This window comes from Symphodus melops (genome assembly GCF_947650265.1).
Source record: "Symphodus melops genome assembly, chromosome: 17".
Lineage (NCBI taxonomy): Eukaryota > Metazoa > Chordata > Actinopteri > Labriformes > Labridae > Symphodus > Symphodus melops.
The window spans coordinates 1,350,658-1,370,688 of NC_136707.1; the positions used below are offsets into that span (position 1 = coordinate 1,350,658).

The 20,031-nt window shown below is 45.0% G+C and overlaps 1 protein-coding gene across 2 annotated transcripts in view; it reads left to right on the plus strand.

Moving 5' to 3' along the window:
- The window catches only part of mgat5b (alpha-1,6-mannosylglycoprotein 6-beta-N-acetylglucosaminyltransferase B), a 45,674-nt gene that overhangs the window by 14,532 nt on the left and 11,111 nt on the right, over positions 1-20,031 (plus strand). For both annotated transcript variants that reach the window (XM_079366336.1, XM_079366337.1), the window contains exons 4-10: positions 760-869; positions 2,662-2,735; positions 3,598-3,765; positions 6,380-6,544; positions 9,110-9,279; positions 17,952-18,083; positions 19,832-19,965. In XM_079366336.1, coding sequence (XP_079222462.1) covers positions 760-869; positions 2,662-2,735; positions 3,598-3,765; positions 6,380-6,544; positions 9,110-9,279; positions 17,952-18,083; positions 19,832-19,965 — 953 coding nt within the window. The remainder of the gene's footprint in view (positions 1-759; positions 870-2,661; positions 2,736-3,597; positions 3,766-6,379; positions 6,545-9,109; positions 9,280-17,951; positions 18,084-19,831; positions 19,966-20,031) is intronic.

Genomic DNA, 20,031 nt, shown 5'->3' on the forward strand with positions numbered 1-20,031 from the left:
ATTTTCTTGCAGTTGATTTTCTTTTTTCTTTTTTTTTTGTCTTGAGGCCGACGTCCTTCTCTGGATTAGTTAATTATTCATTAACATTAATGCAGACGGCGAGCTGTTTCAGTCACGGTGAAGTTTTTTCCCCTTCCTGAAGGTTTATCGCGACAAAGAGAGATTCCACTTCCTGCCGCAGGTACGATCAGATGAGCTGTTTCTGACAGATTAACAGAAAACTCGCTCCTCTTGTCTTCATCCCGTGCGTGTGTGTGTGTGTGTGTGTGTGTGTGTGTGTGTGTGTGTGTGTGTGTGTGTGTGTGTGTGTGTGTGTGTGTGTGTGTGTGTGTGTGTGTGTGTGTGTGTGTGTGTGTGTGTGTGTTTCATGGCCCTCTCTCCCTCTTCATTTTAATTTGGCTCGAGGATTGTTTCTCTTCGAGGCCGCAGAGGTCAAGTGCAGTAAAAACACATTTGCTAACGAGCTTAATCGTCTTCTGTTTGTATTCCCTCTCCCGCCACTGATTTTATTATGCCGACTTTCTTCTTTTATCTCAACAAAGAAATGAGCCGTCTGTGTTTTTAAAGCTTTTATGGATTTCACGCCTCAAGTCGTCGCCGCGCTCTCAGTGAAGGGAGGAGAAACGTTAAGTTTGGCTGAATTAAAGGAGAGTTTTTAGAGAATTAAAGTGACTGGTTGTTGCTGGAATCCTTAGAGACACTGTTTCCCCTTTGTGTGTGTGTGTGTGTGTGTGTGTGTGCGCGCGTGTGTGTGATCAGGATCCAGCCTGTTGGTCTGGTGGAGCGGATTCAGGCCATAGCACAGAACATGTCGGACATGGCGGTGAGGGTGGAGCAGATCCTGCAGCGCAGCATGGCCAAAAACAGAGGTACACAGAGAAACCCTACGGATGAACCCCTCCAGTCTTTTTTTCTTCTTTTTTTTAAAATGCTTCCGAGCTGATGACACGTTCCTCTCTGCGCCTGGCTGTCGAGCCGTGATCCAGCCTTTAGGCTTCAATGCACAATTCATGTCCAAAGCACACTTTCTGCTTGATCATATAGAGCATGACAGACATTATTCACGCCACATTACCCGTTCAAACAGCAAAGCAAACTGTTGGTGTCAAGGCGGAGGAGCCGTGTTGTTGCTGCCTTGTCAAACCCACTCGACTGCAGGATGTTTAAATCATGATGATAAAGTGCTGCATGGTTAATAGGAGCCGGGCCTGTCAGCGTTCTTTATTAGCCTTCACTCTCCATTTTCTCCATCGGAAGAGAAGCCGTGATTAAACAGTTCCTCCTCCTCCGGATCGGCTACGTCGCATTTAGAGGCTGAAATCTGAGCTTCTCATTAGGAGGTCTGAGATTATTTCTCCGTCGTCATAATGTGCGACATCATTAGGACAAGGCCGATGTGAAGCGGGCGGCGTTCTGACAGCGGGACAGCGGCACTTCTCGTGGTGAGAGGTCTGTCGTTGTCATGCTAATCAGACAGAAAGGTGGGCAATTATCGGCCTGTGATTGTGCTCTCGGATGCTCGGCAGGATGCTGCTCCTTTAATGAGGCTCGGTGTTAGCGTCGCCTTCCAGGACCGAGGAGGAAGAGGAGGAGGAGGAGGAGAGGAAGAAAAGGACGAGAGCTGGCAGAGTCGCAAACAAATAATAATAAAAAACAGAGAGATAGGGAAGATGAGTATTTTTATGAATCACACAGATGTGATGTATTTGTAGTAAATCCAGTGAGTGGGCTGGAACAGAGAGTCGACCAATCAGCAGGGGAGCCTGAGCTTTTACAGGCGAGTTTTACTCTCTTAATTAATCTGTGTTTGTCCCGAAGGCGCGAGGATATGTCCTGTAATGTAAAAGACAAACAGTCTTAATGCCCGTGGAAACACAATAATTACCTTTTTAAATGTTTAACCAATAGGGAGTTAGCAGAGAGATTTAACACGCGCTCGTCTTGTAGTGCACGCGTGCTTTATGTAAATACAGTTAAACAGTGGCGGTGCAACATAACACGAGATAAATAAATAACTGCTGTTACAAAGAGAGAGAATTAAAGGGACAGTATGAAACATTCCCCCCTTAAAATAGACGATTTAATCAGGATCAGCTGACTGAGGCGAGGAGGACGGTGACGGATGAAGGTGACGTGGCGCCGGCCTGATTCGTTATCAGTGACGTCGTTGTCTCGTGTTCAGCAGCTTCACCTTCCTGACTCATGTCTCGGGGGCGAAGGGGGGGGCGAGGGGGGGGGGGTTGATACAAAAACAAATAAGACAATAAATAAATCTTCATGTTGGCTTCAATCATGTTAACCTTGAAAAAAAAAAACAACCCTCCTCTCAGGTAGCCGTTTATCTACATCCTGCAGTCGTCATGGCAACAGTTAAAAACACACTTTAACGCATGCTCCTCATGCAGACAGTTCGCAAAACAGCGGGCCTGACGACGCTCACAGAGACACGTTTACCGGACGGGAAAAAGACGAAACAAAAACAACAAACAGAAGTCACAATTAACTGTGCAGAATATTCTTCTGATTTGAAATGAAAGAAAACAAAGAGATAAATGAGGACGTTTGTTTTTTATCTGGCAGTCTCTGGTCGTGTTTTTGAGCCGCTCTGTCTGACTGTGTTTACAGGGTTTGATAAGCACTCTGCATTTCTCTTCTCTCCAGGCAGGGACGCCAGCTTAGGACAGTGTGATACTCCTAAAGACCCCCGTTATCCAGACTGTGCCAGCAAGATGGATGTAAGTCCTCATATCTCACTTCAGTCCACATAATGGTGTCCTTCCTCAGGTGCTCACCTTGGTGCAACAGAAACGAGGTATTGTGAGATAAGAGCTCCGCCTTGAGGAATGGAGGCGAGTTTTTAGAAACGTATTGTTTCAGGTCACAGCCCGAGGAGGAAAAAAAAAAGGCATTTTGAAAAAACTAAAACAAAGCTGAGATTTGTGCACAGAAGAAGAACAATGAAGCACGTTGTCGTGACCTTGATTTTTTCTAATGACGTGTGAAAGAATAAGTTGAACATACAGCTGCAGGGAGGTCTGCACACTTATTTTCCTTCTTCGTATTACTGAGATGTTTACGGACAAAGGACGCGTCTATAAATACGCCTGTCATTCACATGCACCAAACACACACAGCCTGTGTACTTATCAGGGACAGATTTAGTTCACGTGGGCTTCACCGAGCAGGCTTATTAAGATAAATATTCCTTTCATGTTTTCAGGGATTTTTATAAGTGGAATTTCCCGTTGTGTGCATTCAGGGAAAGTAGCACATCATGACTCAAAGCGGTTGGTTATCTAAGGTTTGTATGTGTGAAAATTCATTTGAATTCCTCCGTCTCTTTTTCAAGATTCTGTAAACATGTGAGAAATCTCTGTGCCCCCTTCCTCCTTCACCGTTGTGACCGGCGGATGTTGCATTCATTGAACGTGGAATATATCCCCGTGTGAGGTCACAGACAGAAAAGGAGAACTTGTCTATGTAGAGGCTTCAAATTAAAAGAGTGAAAAGGACTGATAGCAAAGTGCCTGCAGGCTGTTCTCTACTGTTTAACCTTCTGATAAAAAAAAAGAATAAATTTAAATCCTTGCCCTGTAGTGGATGCGGGCTCGTTGGACCTCGGACCCCTGCTACGCCTTCTACGGTGTGGACGGATCTGATTGCTCTTTTCTGGTCTACCTGAGTGAGGTGGAGTGGTTCTGCCCCCCGCTGGCCTGGAGGAACCAGACTGTGACTCCCACCTTGAAGCCTCAGCCTAAGAGACAGGTAACGTGATGTCTGACTTTACTCCCACAGAGATCATTTCGAGGTCAATGCAGCCTGTTCTCTTTAATATCTGTCTGTTTGCAGATGATACCATTCTGTACCTCTCAGCTAGGAACTACAACGTCTTTTTAAAATGCACTTAAAGCCCCCGTGAGGAATTTGTAGCTTTGTTTTTATGAGCTTTTACCTTTTTATGTTTATAGTTTATTGTCTTTTTAAAATCTTGCATTTAAGGTGTCCTTGGGTTTTTTGAAAGGCGCCCTCAAATACAAATTATTATTATTATTATTATTACATCAGTGAACCATCATTTTGGCGATGTGTCATTTCTCATATCTCATATTGAAGTTTTCATGAGTAAACGCCAGTTATTCGTCTGCAAAGAGATGTATTGTCCTGCTTTGTCCACTTGGAGGCGACAAAAGCAACATGGCAAAAAAATAAAACAAAATAAAAAAGCTATTTTCAGCAGCTTTATTAGCATTTCTTTTCAAGATTATTTCGGGGGGCTTTTGTATGTTCATTGTAGAGAAGGTCAGTGGATAGAGTAAGATGCCGTGGGCGGGCGTCGAACCTGGGTTGTCTACACCGGGGATTATCAGCTCTGTATGTGCGGCACGCCGAACATAATCACTAAGCTATCCAACAGCCCAACCTGATAGCTTTTGATCTACGACTTAGAGCCGGCAAAAAACAAAAACAAAACAAATCTCTCTTTTTTTTTTTTAAATGGATATTGATTTTAACAGCAGTCCTCTTTCCATACTGAAAGGCAGAACTACTGGCAGAACAGAAAGATCTCGGTATCTGGATTACAGCTTATATTTCAAAGCTTTATTGATACTGTAAGACTCTAATTACCTGCTTCAGTGTCGTTCTAGTGTGTTTGAATATGAGCATTACCTTGTGATTTAAATGGCACATATTATACAGTTAGATGTTTGCCTATGTAGGTCCCGAAGGTCTCGGGTTCGATCCCCAGCTCCTGCAGCTACATGTCCGATGTGTCCTTGGGCAAGACACTGTATGAATGAACTTCACACAGCAGCCTCTCTGTCGTCAGTGTGCGAACGTGTTGTCAGAAGACGAAACACACAACACGAGCTGAAGTTCATTTAGAATTTACCAAGTGAAGCAGAACGCTGTTTACTTTAGTTCTTTGGTCTCTGATTACCCAACAGTGAGTATGTCTGTCTTTTAGCTGTCAATCATTGCTGCATCATTTGGTTTCAAATTTCAGCAGCAACACATGAGGCCCCCCCCCCCCCCCCCCCCCCCCCCCCCCCCCCTCCAGCCTGCGCGGCGGGCCCTGATGTGAATTCACTCTGCAGCTCTGCCGTCTGCTCTAATTGCACGCCTGTATTCTCCGAGTCTAATCCCGAGGCTTCCCCTGGGTGCTCTGCGTTCTGCTGCGGCGTACAGGAGCAATAACTCACCTGCGTTGTGCGCTCGTACAGTACGGCTCTGCATATTGATTCAGTTCTTTGAGAGGATCACAGAGCATCTAACTTTCTTTTTTGTAAGAGTGTGGGTGGATTTGAAAAAGGGGACAGGCACTTTATGTTCATCAGCTTCTTATGTGTGTTTTTTTTTTTTTTTTACAAGTGCATCCCCTCGGTGCAGACGCCATTGATTAACACCCCCGTGCTGGTTTGTTGTGCTGTGAAGCGGTGATTACAGCGAGCCGAGGAGGAAATGGAAAATGCACACAGAGTGTTTATGAAGAGAAAGCAGGAATCAGTCTGTGTCGCCGGGCTGAGACTTTCAGACAGGTCGACTAACAGATACCAGGATGTAAGAGGCTCTCTGTGTGGAGGGAGGAAAGGCTTTCTATCACCTGTAAGAACCTTTTACTGTGAGCCAGCACAGACAGTCACAGCCAGGAATATCCAAACTTTGAATGACTGAAGATGTCCGTCATTGAACAACCCCCCCCCCCGCCCCCCACCCCCCGTGACATCATCAGATCTTCGTTTCCTGTTTCCTGATGATGCTTCCACTCTCTGCCTCTTGAAGACACTTCTTCCGTGTCGCTGTAACTTCGCTGAACGTCGCCGAGTGCTTTCTTCACGGTGGATTCATTCTCTGGTTTTTTTTGGGAAATTCTTCGGAGCTCAACGAATTGGTTGATGAATTGATGAGCCGTGGCTCACATTAAACTGAACTGAAGTGTTCATAAAGGGACGGCATGAATCACCTGTTAAACTCTCAAGGCCCCTTTCTTCTCCTTCTTCTTCTTTTTTTTTTTTGTGAACCAAAATAATTTGAGTGTGTGAGTGTGTGTCTTCTTCAGGTTGGTTGGTATTCATGGCGTCTCGCTCTTCTTTTGTTCTTTATGATTGAGCCACACAGCTCATTACTCTGATTACACTGGCGGACTTTAAAGCTCCGCTGAGGATTTGTTCAGCTGCTTGTAAAAAACCGACTGAGATGAACGCAGATGCTTCTTTATGAACGACAAAGACAATCCAGACCATCAGATTGAAAATCGACTTTTCAATCTGTCAGTTTGTGTTTAGAAGTAGAGATAAAATAATAAGCTTCTTGTTGTAGTTTTGAGTCTCAGGAGACGTCTCACCAGCCTGTTGAGTTTTTTTGTTTATTTTTTTTTCAGGCTGCTTTCCAGTCGGACGTTGGGACTCTGCTGGAGCAGGTCGGCACTGGAAAGGAGTCCCTGAGCTTCATGAGGAGACGCATACGCAGGCTGGCGGTGCAGTGGGCGTCTGCCGCTCGCCGGCTGGACGACAAGCTCCGAAACCGCTGGAGAGAGCAGAAGAGGGTGAGACGAGTATTCAGAGTCTCCTCGTTCAGCTGGTTCTCTTTCTTTGTTTGTTTGTTTTTGTGCAGCTCTGCTCTTAGTTTGATGTAAATCCATCTGTTCAGGCAGGAGGAAAAACTCACTCAGTGCCGGATGTTTGGGGATCAAACAGTTCTGAGAAAAACAGACGGTCCTTAAATGCCTCGCTGCCGAGTCACCAGAGCAGCTGTGACATTTAGTTTCACTATCATTTCCCTCTTTCATCTTCGGCCGCTCGTCGCGTATCGCACATTGTTTGAGCTCCAAACTGGAGATGATGAAGATAAAGATGATGAAGATGATGATGATGATGATGGAGAGTCGCTGCAGCAGGCGTTGATTGGCTTTGTTGTTATTTCCCCGTTGACATTTAAAGGGACATTTCCACGAAGTGTCAAAGAGCAGCATACGTACTGGAAGTGACGTGTGTGTGCGTGTGTGTGTGTGTGTGTGTGTGTGTGTGTGTGTGTGTGTGTGTGTGTGTGTGTGTTAACCCTTCACGTGCAGCCAGCTCAGCATCATATCTCTCAGCTGCACTTTCCTCCTTTGACGGTGGGGACTCGAGAGTGTGCCTCGGCCCTCGGCAGGCGAGCGGCGTTCATCACTATTATCGTTCGTCTCCCAGAGTCCTGAAGCTTTCCTCCTCTTCCTCAGTTTTTCTCTCCCGCAGACGGATAATTCAGCTTCTGGTTGATGAACATGCATGAAACGCTCAGCAGGGCAGAGACTGAGTGCCCCCCTTTAGATTTAAATGTTTTAATTCTCTTTTATCGATAACATCGAGCGCTGAGTTAAGACCCAGACGTTGAACCTTTCTTATGTCCATTGTTACACGATGAAGACACAACCCTTTAAATTAAAACAACATATCGACTCAATCCTCAACCGCTGAGACGAAAATGGCGTCGGCCTGACGATGAAAGCTCCAAACTCTAAAGTCTCAAATCAAACCCGATAAATGAAATGAATGACTTTGAGTTTTTGTGTAAGTAAAAGAGCTGACGGCATCCTGGCGTCCTGCCCTGCGTTGTTTGTGTGTGTGTATATGTGTGTGTGTGTGTGCGCAGTTTGATCCATTTCATTCTGCTGAATAAATCAAAGCTTACAGGCTGTTCTGTAAATAACATTGCACACTTCTCAATGCTTTTTCTTTCTTCCTCCCTCCCACTGGGGAGAGGGCTTTGTTTATTGTAATGGTGTGTTTGACAGTAATGGTGCCTGTCCATTAAGCAGTCCCTGCAGGCTCGCCGTCAATCACTGAACGCAGGAGGAGAAAACAGAGAGGAGAAACTTCTGGAGAACAGAGACGAGAACGTTCGGTCCTTCATGTTGTCTCTGCTCATGTTCCTACGTGCTCCGCTTTGAGCGCTTCAGTAGCTGTTAATGTGATGTTTGAGTCACAGACGGACATTTTCCATCTGTTCGTGCTCGAGCCCCGAAGCAAAACAACGCCGGCGCCGTGACTCATGTGTAACTCGGATGGTAGAGAAGGTAAACACGACGCAGTCACTTCCAGTCTCTCGCGCAGCGTCTTTTTTTATTCTGTGTTCTTCTTCTCAGAACATCGAGGAATTCATTTTCATTGTTTGGTATTTATTTATAGAACAGCCACACAATCTGTGGTAATGATCTCACAGTCTCCAAAACAACCATCTTTTTTTATTTTATAAGACAGGCTTGTAGGAGCTGTCAATCATGACATGATTGACTCGTGTCGTTCTCAAAATCAAAACAGAGACATCTTAAAAAAAAAAAAAAATCTGTTTTTTTTTTAACCAGGCTGTAAAAACAGATTATTTTTTTTTTTAACCTGTTGTGTGTGACATGACTTCCTGTTTTTCTGGAGCCTGCCTCAAGTGGACACTCGATGAACTGCAGGATGTTGCACAACACAGGAGGTTACTCAACAACAAAATATGTACAACATGAGTTTATTTTTTGTCATTAGTTTAGAGAAGTTTGAAAACTCCTGTCTCAGATGTTGATGGACAGGATCATAGATGATTATCGCGGCAGTCGTCCCGAGCTCGCGCTCCCCCCTGACAAAGTGCGTTTCCAAGAGATGAACAAAATAATCTTCTTTTTTTTTTTCACAGAAAGTAATTTAGAAATAGATTAAATGCTGCCATCTGTTGAGAAATCTAATTCCATTACATATTTAACAGCCCGGGATATTCCAGCCTTCCTCATCAGCAATTAAAACGCCGGGTTATCGCTCCGCATATCAATCAGCCGGCAGCAGATCAACTTGTGTCTCAACTCCCGGCTCAGTCGATTTGTGTTTCTTGGGAGATGCGTCGATGTGATACGCTGTCACTCGCACTCATTCATGAGATACTAATTTAAAGTTTGTTATCCCTGATTCACATGGAGGAGGAAAATTGCTCCTTAAATAAACCCTCCGTTTTTCAGCGTGCAGGACTGGAGTGATCTGAGAATTAACCCCTGACGTAAACAATGACTCGCTCTCTATAATAAGAGTGCAACGAGTGCTTTAACTCCAAACATGCTGCTGAGCACTAATCGTCTCCATCGATGTGTCCTCAGATTCTGGTCCACGTGGGCTTCCTGACGGAGGAGTCAGGTGACGTCTTCAGTCCCAAGGTGCTGAAGGGGGGTCCTCTGGGCGAGATGGTGCAATGGGCTGACATCCTCACTGCCCTCCATGTGCTGGGACACGACTTGAAGGTTTCAGTTTCTCTCAAGGAGCTGCACGGGTACGTTCAGATTTGACTTCTCTCTCTCTCTCTCTCTCTCTCTCGCTCGCTCGCTCTCTCTCTCTCTGAACTTGTTGTTGTTGAGCTGCAGGCAGAGTACAATACTCTGCAGGCTCTGTGCTGTGATATTCATCACATCCAGTTTTTATTCGAGACTCTTCGGAGCAACTGTGCAGGATCATGTGTTGATTTATTGAACACACACACACACACACACACACACACACACACACACACACACACACACACACTGCTGCTGCGGTTGTTACATTAATCAATTAATTAGACAGTCGATCATCTTAAATAGTAAAAGTATCCGCTCTGTCCGTGTGAAATAATGAAGGTTGTCATCATGTGAGACTGTTAATGATCTGAGATGATACAGTAAAGATACCATGACAACAAATACAAGTTCAATGCACCTGATATTTAGTCATTAAGTTGTTACGGATGTTTTGTCTTCAGGTTTAAATTTCTGCTCAAATCTCAGATCTGTCGGACCTGTCAGGTAAATGTTATACGAAGTGACATTTGATATTCTGAGAAGGAGGCAGATGAGAAGTGATTTGTTGCAGCGTCCATGTTGTAAGAAGAAGTTTTTTTGGCGTTTTCGTGGGACAGCAGGAACGCCTTGTTGCCCGTTTTGTCTGCTCTGCGAGTGATCGTCCTCGCTCGCTCACCTCTCGGCCTCACGCCGATAAGCTTCCCCTCCTTTCTGCAGAGTTCTGTGTGAGCCTGAAGGCTTGACACAATCCCCACAGTTTGTCCGTCTCCTTCCCGCTGCAGCTCACCGACTCAGGAGTGATAACAGGGAGGGCTTGTCGCTTGTCATCACAAACATAAGTGGCCGCACGCACACAAAACACGTGTACACACCGAGCCTTCCAGTCACACAGAGCAGATGGTTTCATCCATAAATGTAAGACTATTGATTTCCACGGTGGCGAGGCGCTTTAGACAGACGAGCGGTCCAGTCACGCAGAGGTTCTGCTCCTTCACGGTGCACAAGGCGAGATGTGTTTTTATTTTCTTTTTTCTTTTTGGAGGCGGTGGGTGGTGGGAAGCAGACGAGCTGAGGATAATGTGCGTTTGTTATTGAGCACTGGATCGTCTGTGGTGAAGAAGAGACGAGTGACTTAGAGCTGCACTTTGATCGTCTGTGCAGAAAAGCTGCTTCGGTTAAAAAAAAAAAAAAAATCAACACCAATCTGGTGAGATCAGTGAGGTGGGAGAGATGCAGCTGAGGGTCTTCTGGCAATGTTGTTATTTAGCTCGCTAATTGGTGTCACGCTGTATTGACTCATTGGGAACATAACTGGAAAATGTTCAGAAAATTGCAGGCAGAGTTCTGACTCATAGACTCGCAAAGAAACAAGGGCCAAGGTTAGAGCCAATAGTCTCTGAATATAGTCTTTGTGTGTGTGTGTGTGCGTGTGTGCGTGTGCGAGTGTGTGTGCCCGTCTGTGCAACAGCAGAGCGAGAGAGAGAGAGAGAGACGGCTGAGATTTTATTGGTTTATGTACATTTATGCAAGTATGCCGTGGTTTCCCTTCGTCCTGATATTGGTCTATTCATCAGGAAATGAAAAATTCAGCCTCAGAGAAAATAGAATGGAGAGCTGAGATTCACACCGAGCCTTTATGGAGCTGCAGCCATGTTCCCTCTTAGCTTGAAGCGTCCGCAAGAAAAAAGAAAACACACCACCGTGTGCGTTTCCCCGCTCTCTCTTTGTTTTGATCTTTTCTTCTTAAATGGGCCGGCTAATGGCAGATGCTGAACATGCGTGGACCCCCCCCCCTTCCTCCCCCCCATTAATGACAGAAAAAGAGGGAACATTTCTCTCCATCCTTTTACTCTCACACTCCCACACGCTGTTAAATTGACAGATCGTTCTGCGGGTTGTGCTCCCACAGATTCCCTCCGGCTTGTATCTATTTACATTTCCCCCTCTTCACTTCCCCACCCAGGCTTTGAAAAGGAGCTTAATATCACTGAATGGCCTGCTGTGGAGCTTCTGGGGACAGGATTGTGGATATGTTGGACTTTTTTTTCTTCTCCCCAGACAGACAGATTAGCCACACCAGGAGCTTAGTTACAGCGCGGAGTCAAGCTGTTGGTTTGCGGCACATAATTGCCTCTAATGGGCAACATTCACGCTCTCTGGTGGCTTCGCTCAGACGCCGCTTTGCCTGCCATCTTCCTTTCGCTGGCCTCGGTAGACATATCATGGACGCTCACACATCCCTTCTCTTAGCCTTTTCTCTGCTGCAACATCTGAAGCTTCCTCTTCCTGCTTTTATCTCCTCACAAGTCAGTTTTCTCTTTTCCACACATTGAAGTATATATTCAAGTAAAAACACTGAAGTTGAGATTTTGTAGTTTTTTCATCATCATAATTATTCATTATTATTAAATCAAAGATTCTCATTTTAATGATGCTGTGAATTAAAACTATTTCATGTTTGTCTTTCTTGCGATGAAAGTTTTTTTCCATGCGATTTTGAAGGCGGGACGTTTTGTTCAAACGCGGTGCACAACAGATGGAGCAGATGGTTGATTTCACTCTGCAGCCACAGCTCTGCCTTTTTGTCCACATGTAATAATCATTTGATTATTTATTTAGTAAGGAGCAAGTCCATGGATGTGTGTGTGTGTGTGTGTGTGTGTGTGTATGTGTAAACGATAAGAATGCTAATTTACACTGATGCTCTATAAGACAGCATGATCAATACATTGGGACAGCTGGATAGGATGGGACACGATCCGGACAAAGTCTCCGCCGTCCATGCTTTTTGTTTTTTAATTGCTGCACCATTATTCTTCCTTTGCACAACTTAAAATATATAAACGTGTCCTTGTTGCGTAGTTACAAAGTCGAGTCGCAGTTTTTGAGACTCAAACTCTGTGCAGTAAAAAAGCACAGTGTCTGACTCTCTTCTTCGCTGCGTGTTCTGTGATCGAAGTCGAGACTCCGGAGGCTGTGACGTCATATCTGTCAGCACCGGCGGCGCTTGTCGCTTGCGTGCAATGCAAGAGCAAGACAGCTGTCACGTCCGCCCGGGGATGCCTCCACTCATCTCCTCCCGATGCAACATGGGTAATTAGCCCGGCGACAGACCGTGCTGTGTCAACACCTGAAGAGATGTGGATGGATGTGAAGGTGGAGGAGGCAGATAATCAGGAGGATAGGAGCCGCTGCAGCCTCTTCTGTCAGCAGAGTACAGAAGTGATGCACACACACACACACACTCTGCTGCCCTGAGGAAGAGCGTGGTGATGTGATCGAAGGATATTCTGCAGAAACCTGTTTATTCGTTTCAAAGTGCCCAAAACCCCACAGGATGCAGGAAAGTGCACACCTCCTGATTCTTTGCAGTTCTCTAACAGTTGACTTGCAAAGGGCTAGCTAGCTGACAGTAGCGCTGACGTGGCTCCTAAAGCACACTGGGATTCCTCTGAGTTTAAACTTGTTCCAGGTGAAGCACAGAAAAGAGGAGTGGAGCAGTTATTAGAGGGGAACATGACGGGGCGGCAGGTTCCCTTCTTTAACGTCTGCAGAGCTTCAGACAGAGCACATGCTGCAAACGAAGAGTCGTGCAGGCGGCGTGTGATCCATCACCCCGAGAAGTGAGCTAATGGATGTAATGACATGGGCGGGCAAGTTTTCTGAAGTGAACAACAGGAAACATTAAAGCTCAAGCAGCGAGCCTTGTTAGCCTTGTCTGAGGTTTGTGCTGATGCACTCTCACCCTGCGGTCTCTCTACTTACAGTGCTCAGATTCTCTGCTTTTTAGAGGAAGAGCAAAACAGCAGCGTGGTTAAAAACCGCTGCAGTGTGGACCATCAGTGCAGAGGAGTTAGTCTTTTATAAGTGCCTGACACGTAACAGTGATTAAAAAATATACATATCTCACCTTGAAGTTTCTGAAAAGCTTCGATAGAAATCTGGACATTTTCAAGGACCAGAAAAAAATAGGTAGTTTTGTTGTGAAGGATGTGTGAGCACAGAGGCAGAGTTCCAGTCCAATCTTTTATTTTCTGTAGTTTCAGCTGGTTTGTCTGGTAACAAAGGGTAGCAAAGGGTTAATCTATATGTTTTCATGAGGGGTGGGACTTGATTTAAAACATTTTTTTAACTAATTAACTCGGGGCTTTCTAATTGATTAATCGAAATTAATTGCATTTCAAGTGTGTCACAGTATTTGCGCTAAAAAGCAACACTTCTCAATCTAAATTAATTTTGGTGGATGAATGAATAAAATGCTTCTCAGTTTCATAAAGATGTTGGATCTTGTTTGAAATAGTTTTTCTGCTCAGCAGCTGGAAAGTTGGATCACACGTTGCTAGCTTTAGCACATTTTCTAATCCCTTATCTTCTATCACTAATAGTGGTCTACAGTCCAGAGCGATCAATTTAGAGAGTGAATTTGTAAATTTATCAGATGTTTAATTACTAATTTTGGTCCTGAAGTCAGTCATGTGGTCGAGTTTAGGCTGCAAACGCTTCTTGTTTGTACTTGTGGCAAAGCAAGCACAAAGCTAGCGCTAAGCTAGGCGAAGCTAGTGAACATGAAACCGTCTTTGACAATCTAATAGCGCCAGATGCCAACATACATCCTGTAAATCTCAGCTCCTGAACTCTCGCGTCTCGTTTGGGTTCCTCGGGATCGTTGGCGAGAACGTCCCATCTCCCCTCGATCCCTTTTTTTAATTTTATTTTTAATTTTTTTTAGTGACTCTCATTTTGCCTCAGTTTTCTGCCTCTTAAAGGACACTCTTTTCTTGCCGCTGTGACTTCGCTGAATGTTGCTAAGTGCTCGTGATGGATTGACGTCGAGTCTTTGTAACATAACAAAGAGTAAAATCATTTTGATTGCTCTTTTTGTGAAGTGTGAGGAATTGACGGTATACAAAAAAAAACTAAGTATTGATTGATTCGAAACAAAAGGAAACTGATGAAGCTGCACACGCTGCAGCCGGCTACATTCTCCTCAGAGGGATCATTAGCCCCCCTTTTTTTGGTCCTGAAGCTCCGCCCATGCAGGTAACAGTCGGGGTAGAAGAGAGTTGGGGAAGGACACTGCCCACACACACTCAAAATTGTGTGCTGTTCTTCATTATGAAGACATATTTGACTGCATTAAATTTAAATAAGGTCCTCTTGTGTTTTTCATAAAGAGCCTTGAGAAGAGAAAACCTGAAGGAGCTGCTGATGTCGAACTTCTTTCCCTCTTACAAAGTCAAAAGCAAAGATTTATTTTGATCAAGTTAAAAAATAATGAGCCCTAGATCTTTCTCTTTTTTTTTCACTTTTACTTCAGCTGTTAAACCTAAAAAAGAAAAAAAAATGAGACAAGTGCTTCCACTTTGCAGCGAGCTGCTTAATAGGAATCGGAGGCAGAATCTTCAGATCAAAGCAGCGCGTGAGCTCTATCTGATCGCAGCAGTGCCAACATCACATTTTTTTTGTCTCCTCCCGAACATCCTGCTGTCTCAAGCAGCTGATTAGCATGCCAGCGCGCACTGCTTCTGCTTCACAAACAGTATCACATCAACTGTCCTGTCTGCCCGTGTCAGTCTCCTCACGCCGAGCGCCCCTCACTGCAGGCCTCGGTAAACTCCTCGCCCCCCCCCTCCCCCCCAGCCGCCTTGTTTTTCCTGGAAAATCTGCCCCGGCCAATTCCCCCTCGCTGCTGGACGTGTGCAGCCTTCCTCTCAGACGTAACGCTGTGTGACTCTGCAGTCTCTTACGCTCATTTGTTCCTCTTCTTCTGCAGACTGGTGAGCTGCCGCAGTGCCAGTGAGCAGCTGAGAAACATAACGTGTGCCTGTAGGTGTTTTTGTTTGTTTGTTTGTTTGTTTGTTTGTTTGAAGTGTGGAAATTTACGAAAGTCTTGCAGCCTTTTCTAAGTCTTCTCCTCCTCACCTGAACTCTCTGATCCATGTCTACACTTCCTCCCGCCCCCTCCACGCTCTGAGCGCTCAAGTCTCAAGCTAGACTCTTCTCCTCTGGCGCCCCCTGCTGGTGAACACACCCCATTCGCTCTGCAGAGTCCCTCTGCACCTTTCAGAAAAAAACTAAAGACCCCCGCTCTGTATGGACCCCTTCGACCTTCATCATGTAAATGATATTTAGTTGTGATGCTGATTTGAACTTTCAAGAACAGCTGTTGTTGTTGTTGTTGTTGTTGTTTTTGATGGCGACACATCGTGGCAATTAAAAAAAAACAACCCGATTCTGATGCAGCTGTTTGTCTCCTTTGTGTTCAGCTGTAAAAAAAGGAGTTCACACATCAGCAGCTCTCAGTGGAGGATAGATTCATTGTTGGTTTAATTATTTCTGTTGGTTTTGTTGATGACGACTCAAAGATAAAAAATAATAATAATAATAATACCAGCCGTATCCTGTCATCATGTAGAGATGAAGACAGAAAGAGAGAGAGAGTTGTTTCAGTTCTGCAGTCAATGTGTGTGTGTGATACTCTGGTTGTGTGTGTGTGTGTGTGCTTTGATTTCCACACTGCTGTCTCCTTAATGCTCTTTAATCCTTTTACTCTTCCCTTAAAGTTTCCCTGGATTTGCATATATCCAATTAAACCTGAACAGCAGCAGCAGCGAGGAGCCGAGTCAGAAACACTTCTGCTCTCCGTCGCTGTAATGTATCTGCTCTCACATGAATGTGTGTGTCCTTGTTGGACTGTAACTCAACCTTTTAATGCATGTTACACCTTTCAGTTTGCAGAAATAACAAGTGAATGAAAACAGATTGATAAATAGAAGAAAGTCAGCTGTGTTCTCAAGACGGGAAGAAAACACCTTTTTACTCCTGGCACAGACTGTTCCAGAAGACGGAGACGTTGGACTTTTCTCCTCATTGGGATCATTTGTAGACAGACTGGAGAAGAAGAGGAAGAGGATTAAGTGTCACAATGTGACCTTTAACAGTCAGAGAACATGTGTACTGATGGAGGAGAGCTCTTTGTTTGTGTACGATCACCTGGGTGTTTACCTTTCAGAGAGTGCGGCGTAAAGCTTGACGCTCATTATCCTCCTACAGGGGGAAGCAGCCGCCGTGCCCGTTTCCACAAGACTGCACCGCTGACATCATGTGTTGCCTGTCCGCAGACAGGTCGATATAGGCTTCGGGTTAGATCGTTGTTTTTGTTCGCAGGTGTTTGTGTGTCGTCGTGTTTTTGCACGATGTGTTTCTAAACCAGGCAGCGAGAGTGTCGGGTCACGGCTCTGTGACTTCACACGCAGGAAACTTTTTGAAAGAGTTGGCTTCAGTTTGACAACACTCGAAGCTTCATGCTCCTCCAGCCCTCGATGCTTTTTGTTGCTTTTGTTTTAAATATGAGGCTGTCATCCCCGCGTGTACAGTAAAGAGCAGCCTTGACAGACCAGCGCAGGAAGTTGACATTTTTAAATATCTTTTTGTTTTAAGTCATTGCCACGCGAGGGATTTGGTTTGCAGAATCTTTTCAAGGCTCTTTAAAAATATCCGTACCAGATCGCAGTTATCTTTGTGTTATCTCATCTTTACTCTCCGTCTTCTTTCTTTTTTTTTTATCAAATTAACTTTTTAATCTTTCTCTATGTTCTGCAAAAACGCTTGTCGAGAAAAGTGCTCCATTTATTTAAAAAAAAAAAGAAAAAAAAAAAGGTTATTATGAGAGGTGACACGGGCTCTGAAAGAGACAAATGCAAAAGGAGCTCTTGTGGTGTTTTTGGTGCTGGATCGAGATGGTGAATGGTCAGTAAAGGCATCACGACAGAAGCAGATGCTTGAAAGATGCACGCTCAAACAAACACTCTGCATGAAGTGTGTGTGTGTGTGTGTGTGTGTGTGTGTGTGTGTGTGTGTGTGTGTGTGTTTCTGAGTGTGAGAAAATTGTTGTGAGATTTTGTGGCGCTGGATTTAATCACCTTTGTGCTGAACGTCTCTCCTCCGAGAACGCTGACGTGCTTCACAACGCCGGAGGGCTCGTTCATTCTTCAGCCCTCTCCGTCGACCGCCCTCTTCCATATGTGCAAACCACACACACACACACACACACACACACACACACACACACACACACACACACACATCTTCAGCAGAATGGGAGACATTGAAAAGAACAGCTGTGGAAAGTAGGACAGTCCCATCTCCACCACCTGTTGGTCTTTTTTTTAGCAGCTTTGTGTTTTTAGAGGATTAGTTGTTTTGATCATTTTTTCTGTAAAACAATCCCGTCTTTGTCATCGCAGTAAAGTTTGTAAGCTGCAGCTCCGCTCCGGATGAGTTGTTGCTCACTCGTGTCCTTTTAGGGGGACGTTTTTCCTGTTTGTCGGGAGGACGGTTTTAGGAGGGAGTGAGTGGTTTATAGTGTGACTGCAGAACTCCAACATGGTGGACGGAGCAGCAGATTGTAAAAGGAAGCTACTGGAGAGCAGAGAAGCGAGAGGTCGCTTCTAAGACGCCTCGGCTTGTGACATTTGCAGCTCAACCTTAAAATGCTCAGGCGTCGTGTGTGTGTGTGTGTGTGTGTGTGTGTGTGTGTGTGTAAAAAAGAGCTCGACCTGCACCTTCTTCTTGTTTTCACGCTCGCTGCAGCGCTCGCACTTTGTTTGCCGCCGCGTCGGCTGTTTTGCTGACTTTGACGCTAACTTCAGATGTGCTCCGTCTGCAGCTTTTTAGGCGTGCCTCCAGGAAGAGGAAGCTGCCCTCTGACAGGACCTCTGCCTTTCCACCTGATCTACACCGACTACCACGGCTTGCAGCAGATGAAGCAGCACATGGGCCTGTCCCTGAGGAAACACAAGTCAGTCACATATGATCATTTCTGTTTGTTTGCTGGGCTCTGTGTGTTTGTTTGTTTCCTGTAATGGATTTCTCATTAAATGTTTATTGACAGGCTGCTTCCTTCTCTGTGCACTGATCCACATCGGCCTCCTAACACACAGATCAATCAGCCCGGTGCAAGTGTCACTTCTCTTTATGCAGCCAAATTACTTTTGCATTTATCAGCATTGAACGGGAAACAGAAGAAGAAGAAGAAGAAGAAGTGCTGTTGGCTCGAAGTGATGAAGTTAGCAAATACACAACTGCACACTCCTTTGACGTTGCTCGACGCTCTTCGATGGAGCCGGAGCAGCATCGCGGGTTTTTATTAAACATTAAACCGACACCGGAATAAATAAATACATAAATAAATAGTTAAAGCGTAGAGTTTTCTATTGATCAAGTGTATCAGGATGATGATGATGATACTGTCGGAGTGTTCAGAGCTGAGAGCAGCCAGGTTAGGAGGAGCAGTCCTCCTGGAATGATCTAGATGTTTTCATACTGTACAGGAAAACAGCTTTAATGACTCAACTAGACATTTATTTTGTTTGTTTTTGTTTTTTGTGCATCTGTATTTTTTAAGTGCAGGGTATTTTTCGACATCGTACATAATGCATGGTGTATTGCAGTTTGTTTTCCTTGTCAAGGTAAAAGGAGAGAGCGGCTGCATTCATTAAATTAGTAAGCAGCAGGCACACACACACACACACACACACACACACACACACACACACACACACACACACACACACACACACACACACACACACACACACAGAGTTTACAGTAAGTCTGTCTGTCTCTCTTGTATTTGAAACTCTCGGGGTGAAACATCTCCTGATCCCAGTAAGCACAAGTCCGAGCTCCGCTGATCAAGCAGAACCTGTCAGCTGTCAGAAGAGCAGAACTATTATTTCCTCTCCTGCCTGACACTGAGTGGACACGCAGGGGAATAATAAGTCTTCTGACATAGTTTTACATCGCTGGATTTTCGACGCCATTCCTCCTTTTCTTCCCCGTGTTTTGGTTTGATGTCGGGCGAAATGAATGCAAACGTGTTCTAGATGTTTTAAAGTGTTGATGGAGTCGAAGGAGGATGGTTAAGTTCCTGCTGAAGCGTTTCACCTAATCAGAGGGAATATTTCTTACACGCGTGCTGCTCCCGTCATGCTTCCTCACAGGGCGACGCACCTCTGTCTATAAATCTGAAGAGCAGAGGAACGTCAAACCATGAAAACACCGAAAATGAGATGACATGTTTGCTGCTGTTAGAAAATTAAATCTTCAGTTTTCCATTCATTTTATCTGATTACCAATTGGCTGCTGCAAAACAACAGTTTTATTATTATTGCATGATTTTACCTTTTGGATTAGATCTTATTAGCCATTTGCTAAGCTACAGGGGCGTGTCCAGATGTTTTGGGTGGGGGAGGTTCAGACTTGTTCGGGGGGCTTTAATGAGCATTTATTGCCTCAAATGTCATGGCCTTTTAAATGAAAGATTATTTGATCTAAGATCAGCACTATCTGGGATCGATTAACACTGCCTGCTCGCCTCAACTCAAACACACGACGTCATGTGCAACCTTTGAAAACATCTACAGATCGCCATCGTACCAGTTAGATATACATCTTCCTCTGTCGTTTCCGAAGCTTGTGATTGGTTCATTGACGAATCCGATTGTTTTAAGCTGCAGGATTTCTGTGTTTTTGTTTTCCTCTCAGGTGTCACATCCGAGTGATCGACACCTTCGGCACCGAGCCTGCGTACAACCACGAGGAGTACGCCACTCTGCACGGCTACCGGACCAACTGGGGCTACTGGAACCTGCACGGCCAGCAGTACATGACCATGTTCCGTACGTGGACTTTCTCTGTGCTCTTACCCGGTTTGACGACGTCCCTGCAGTGTGGGGGAGGATTTA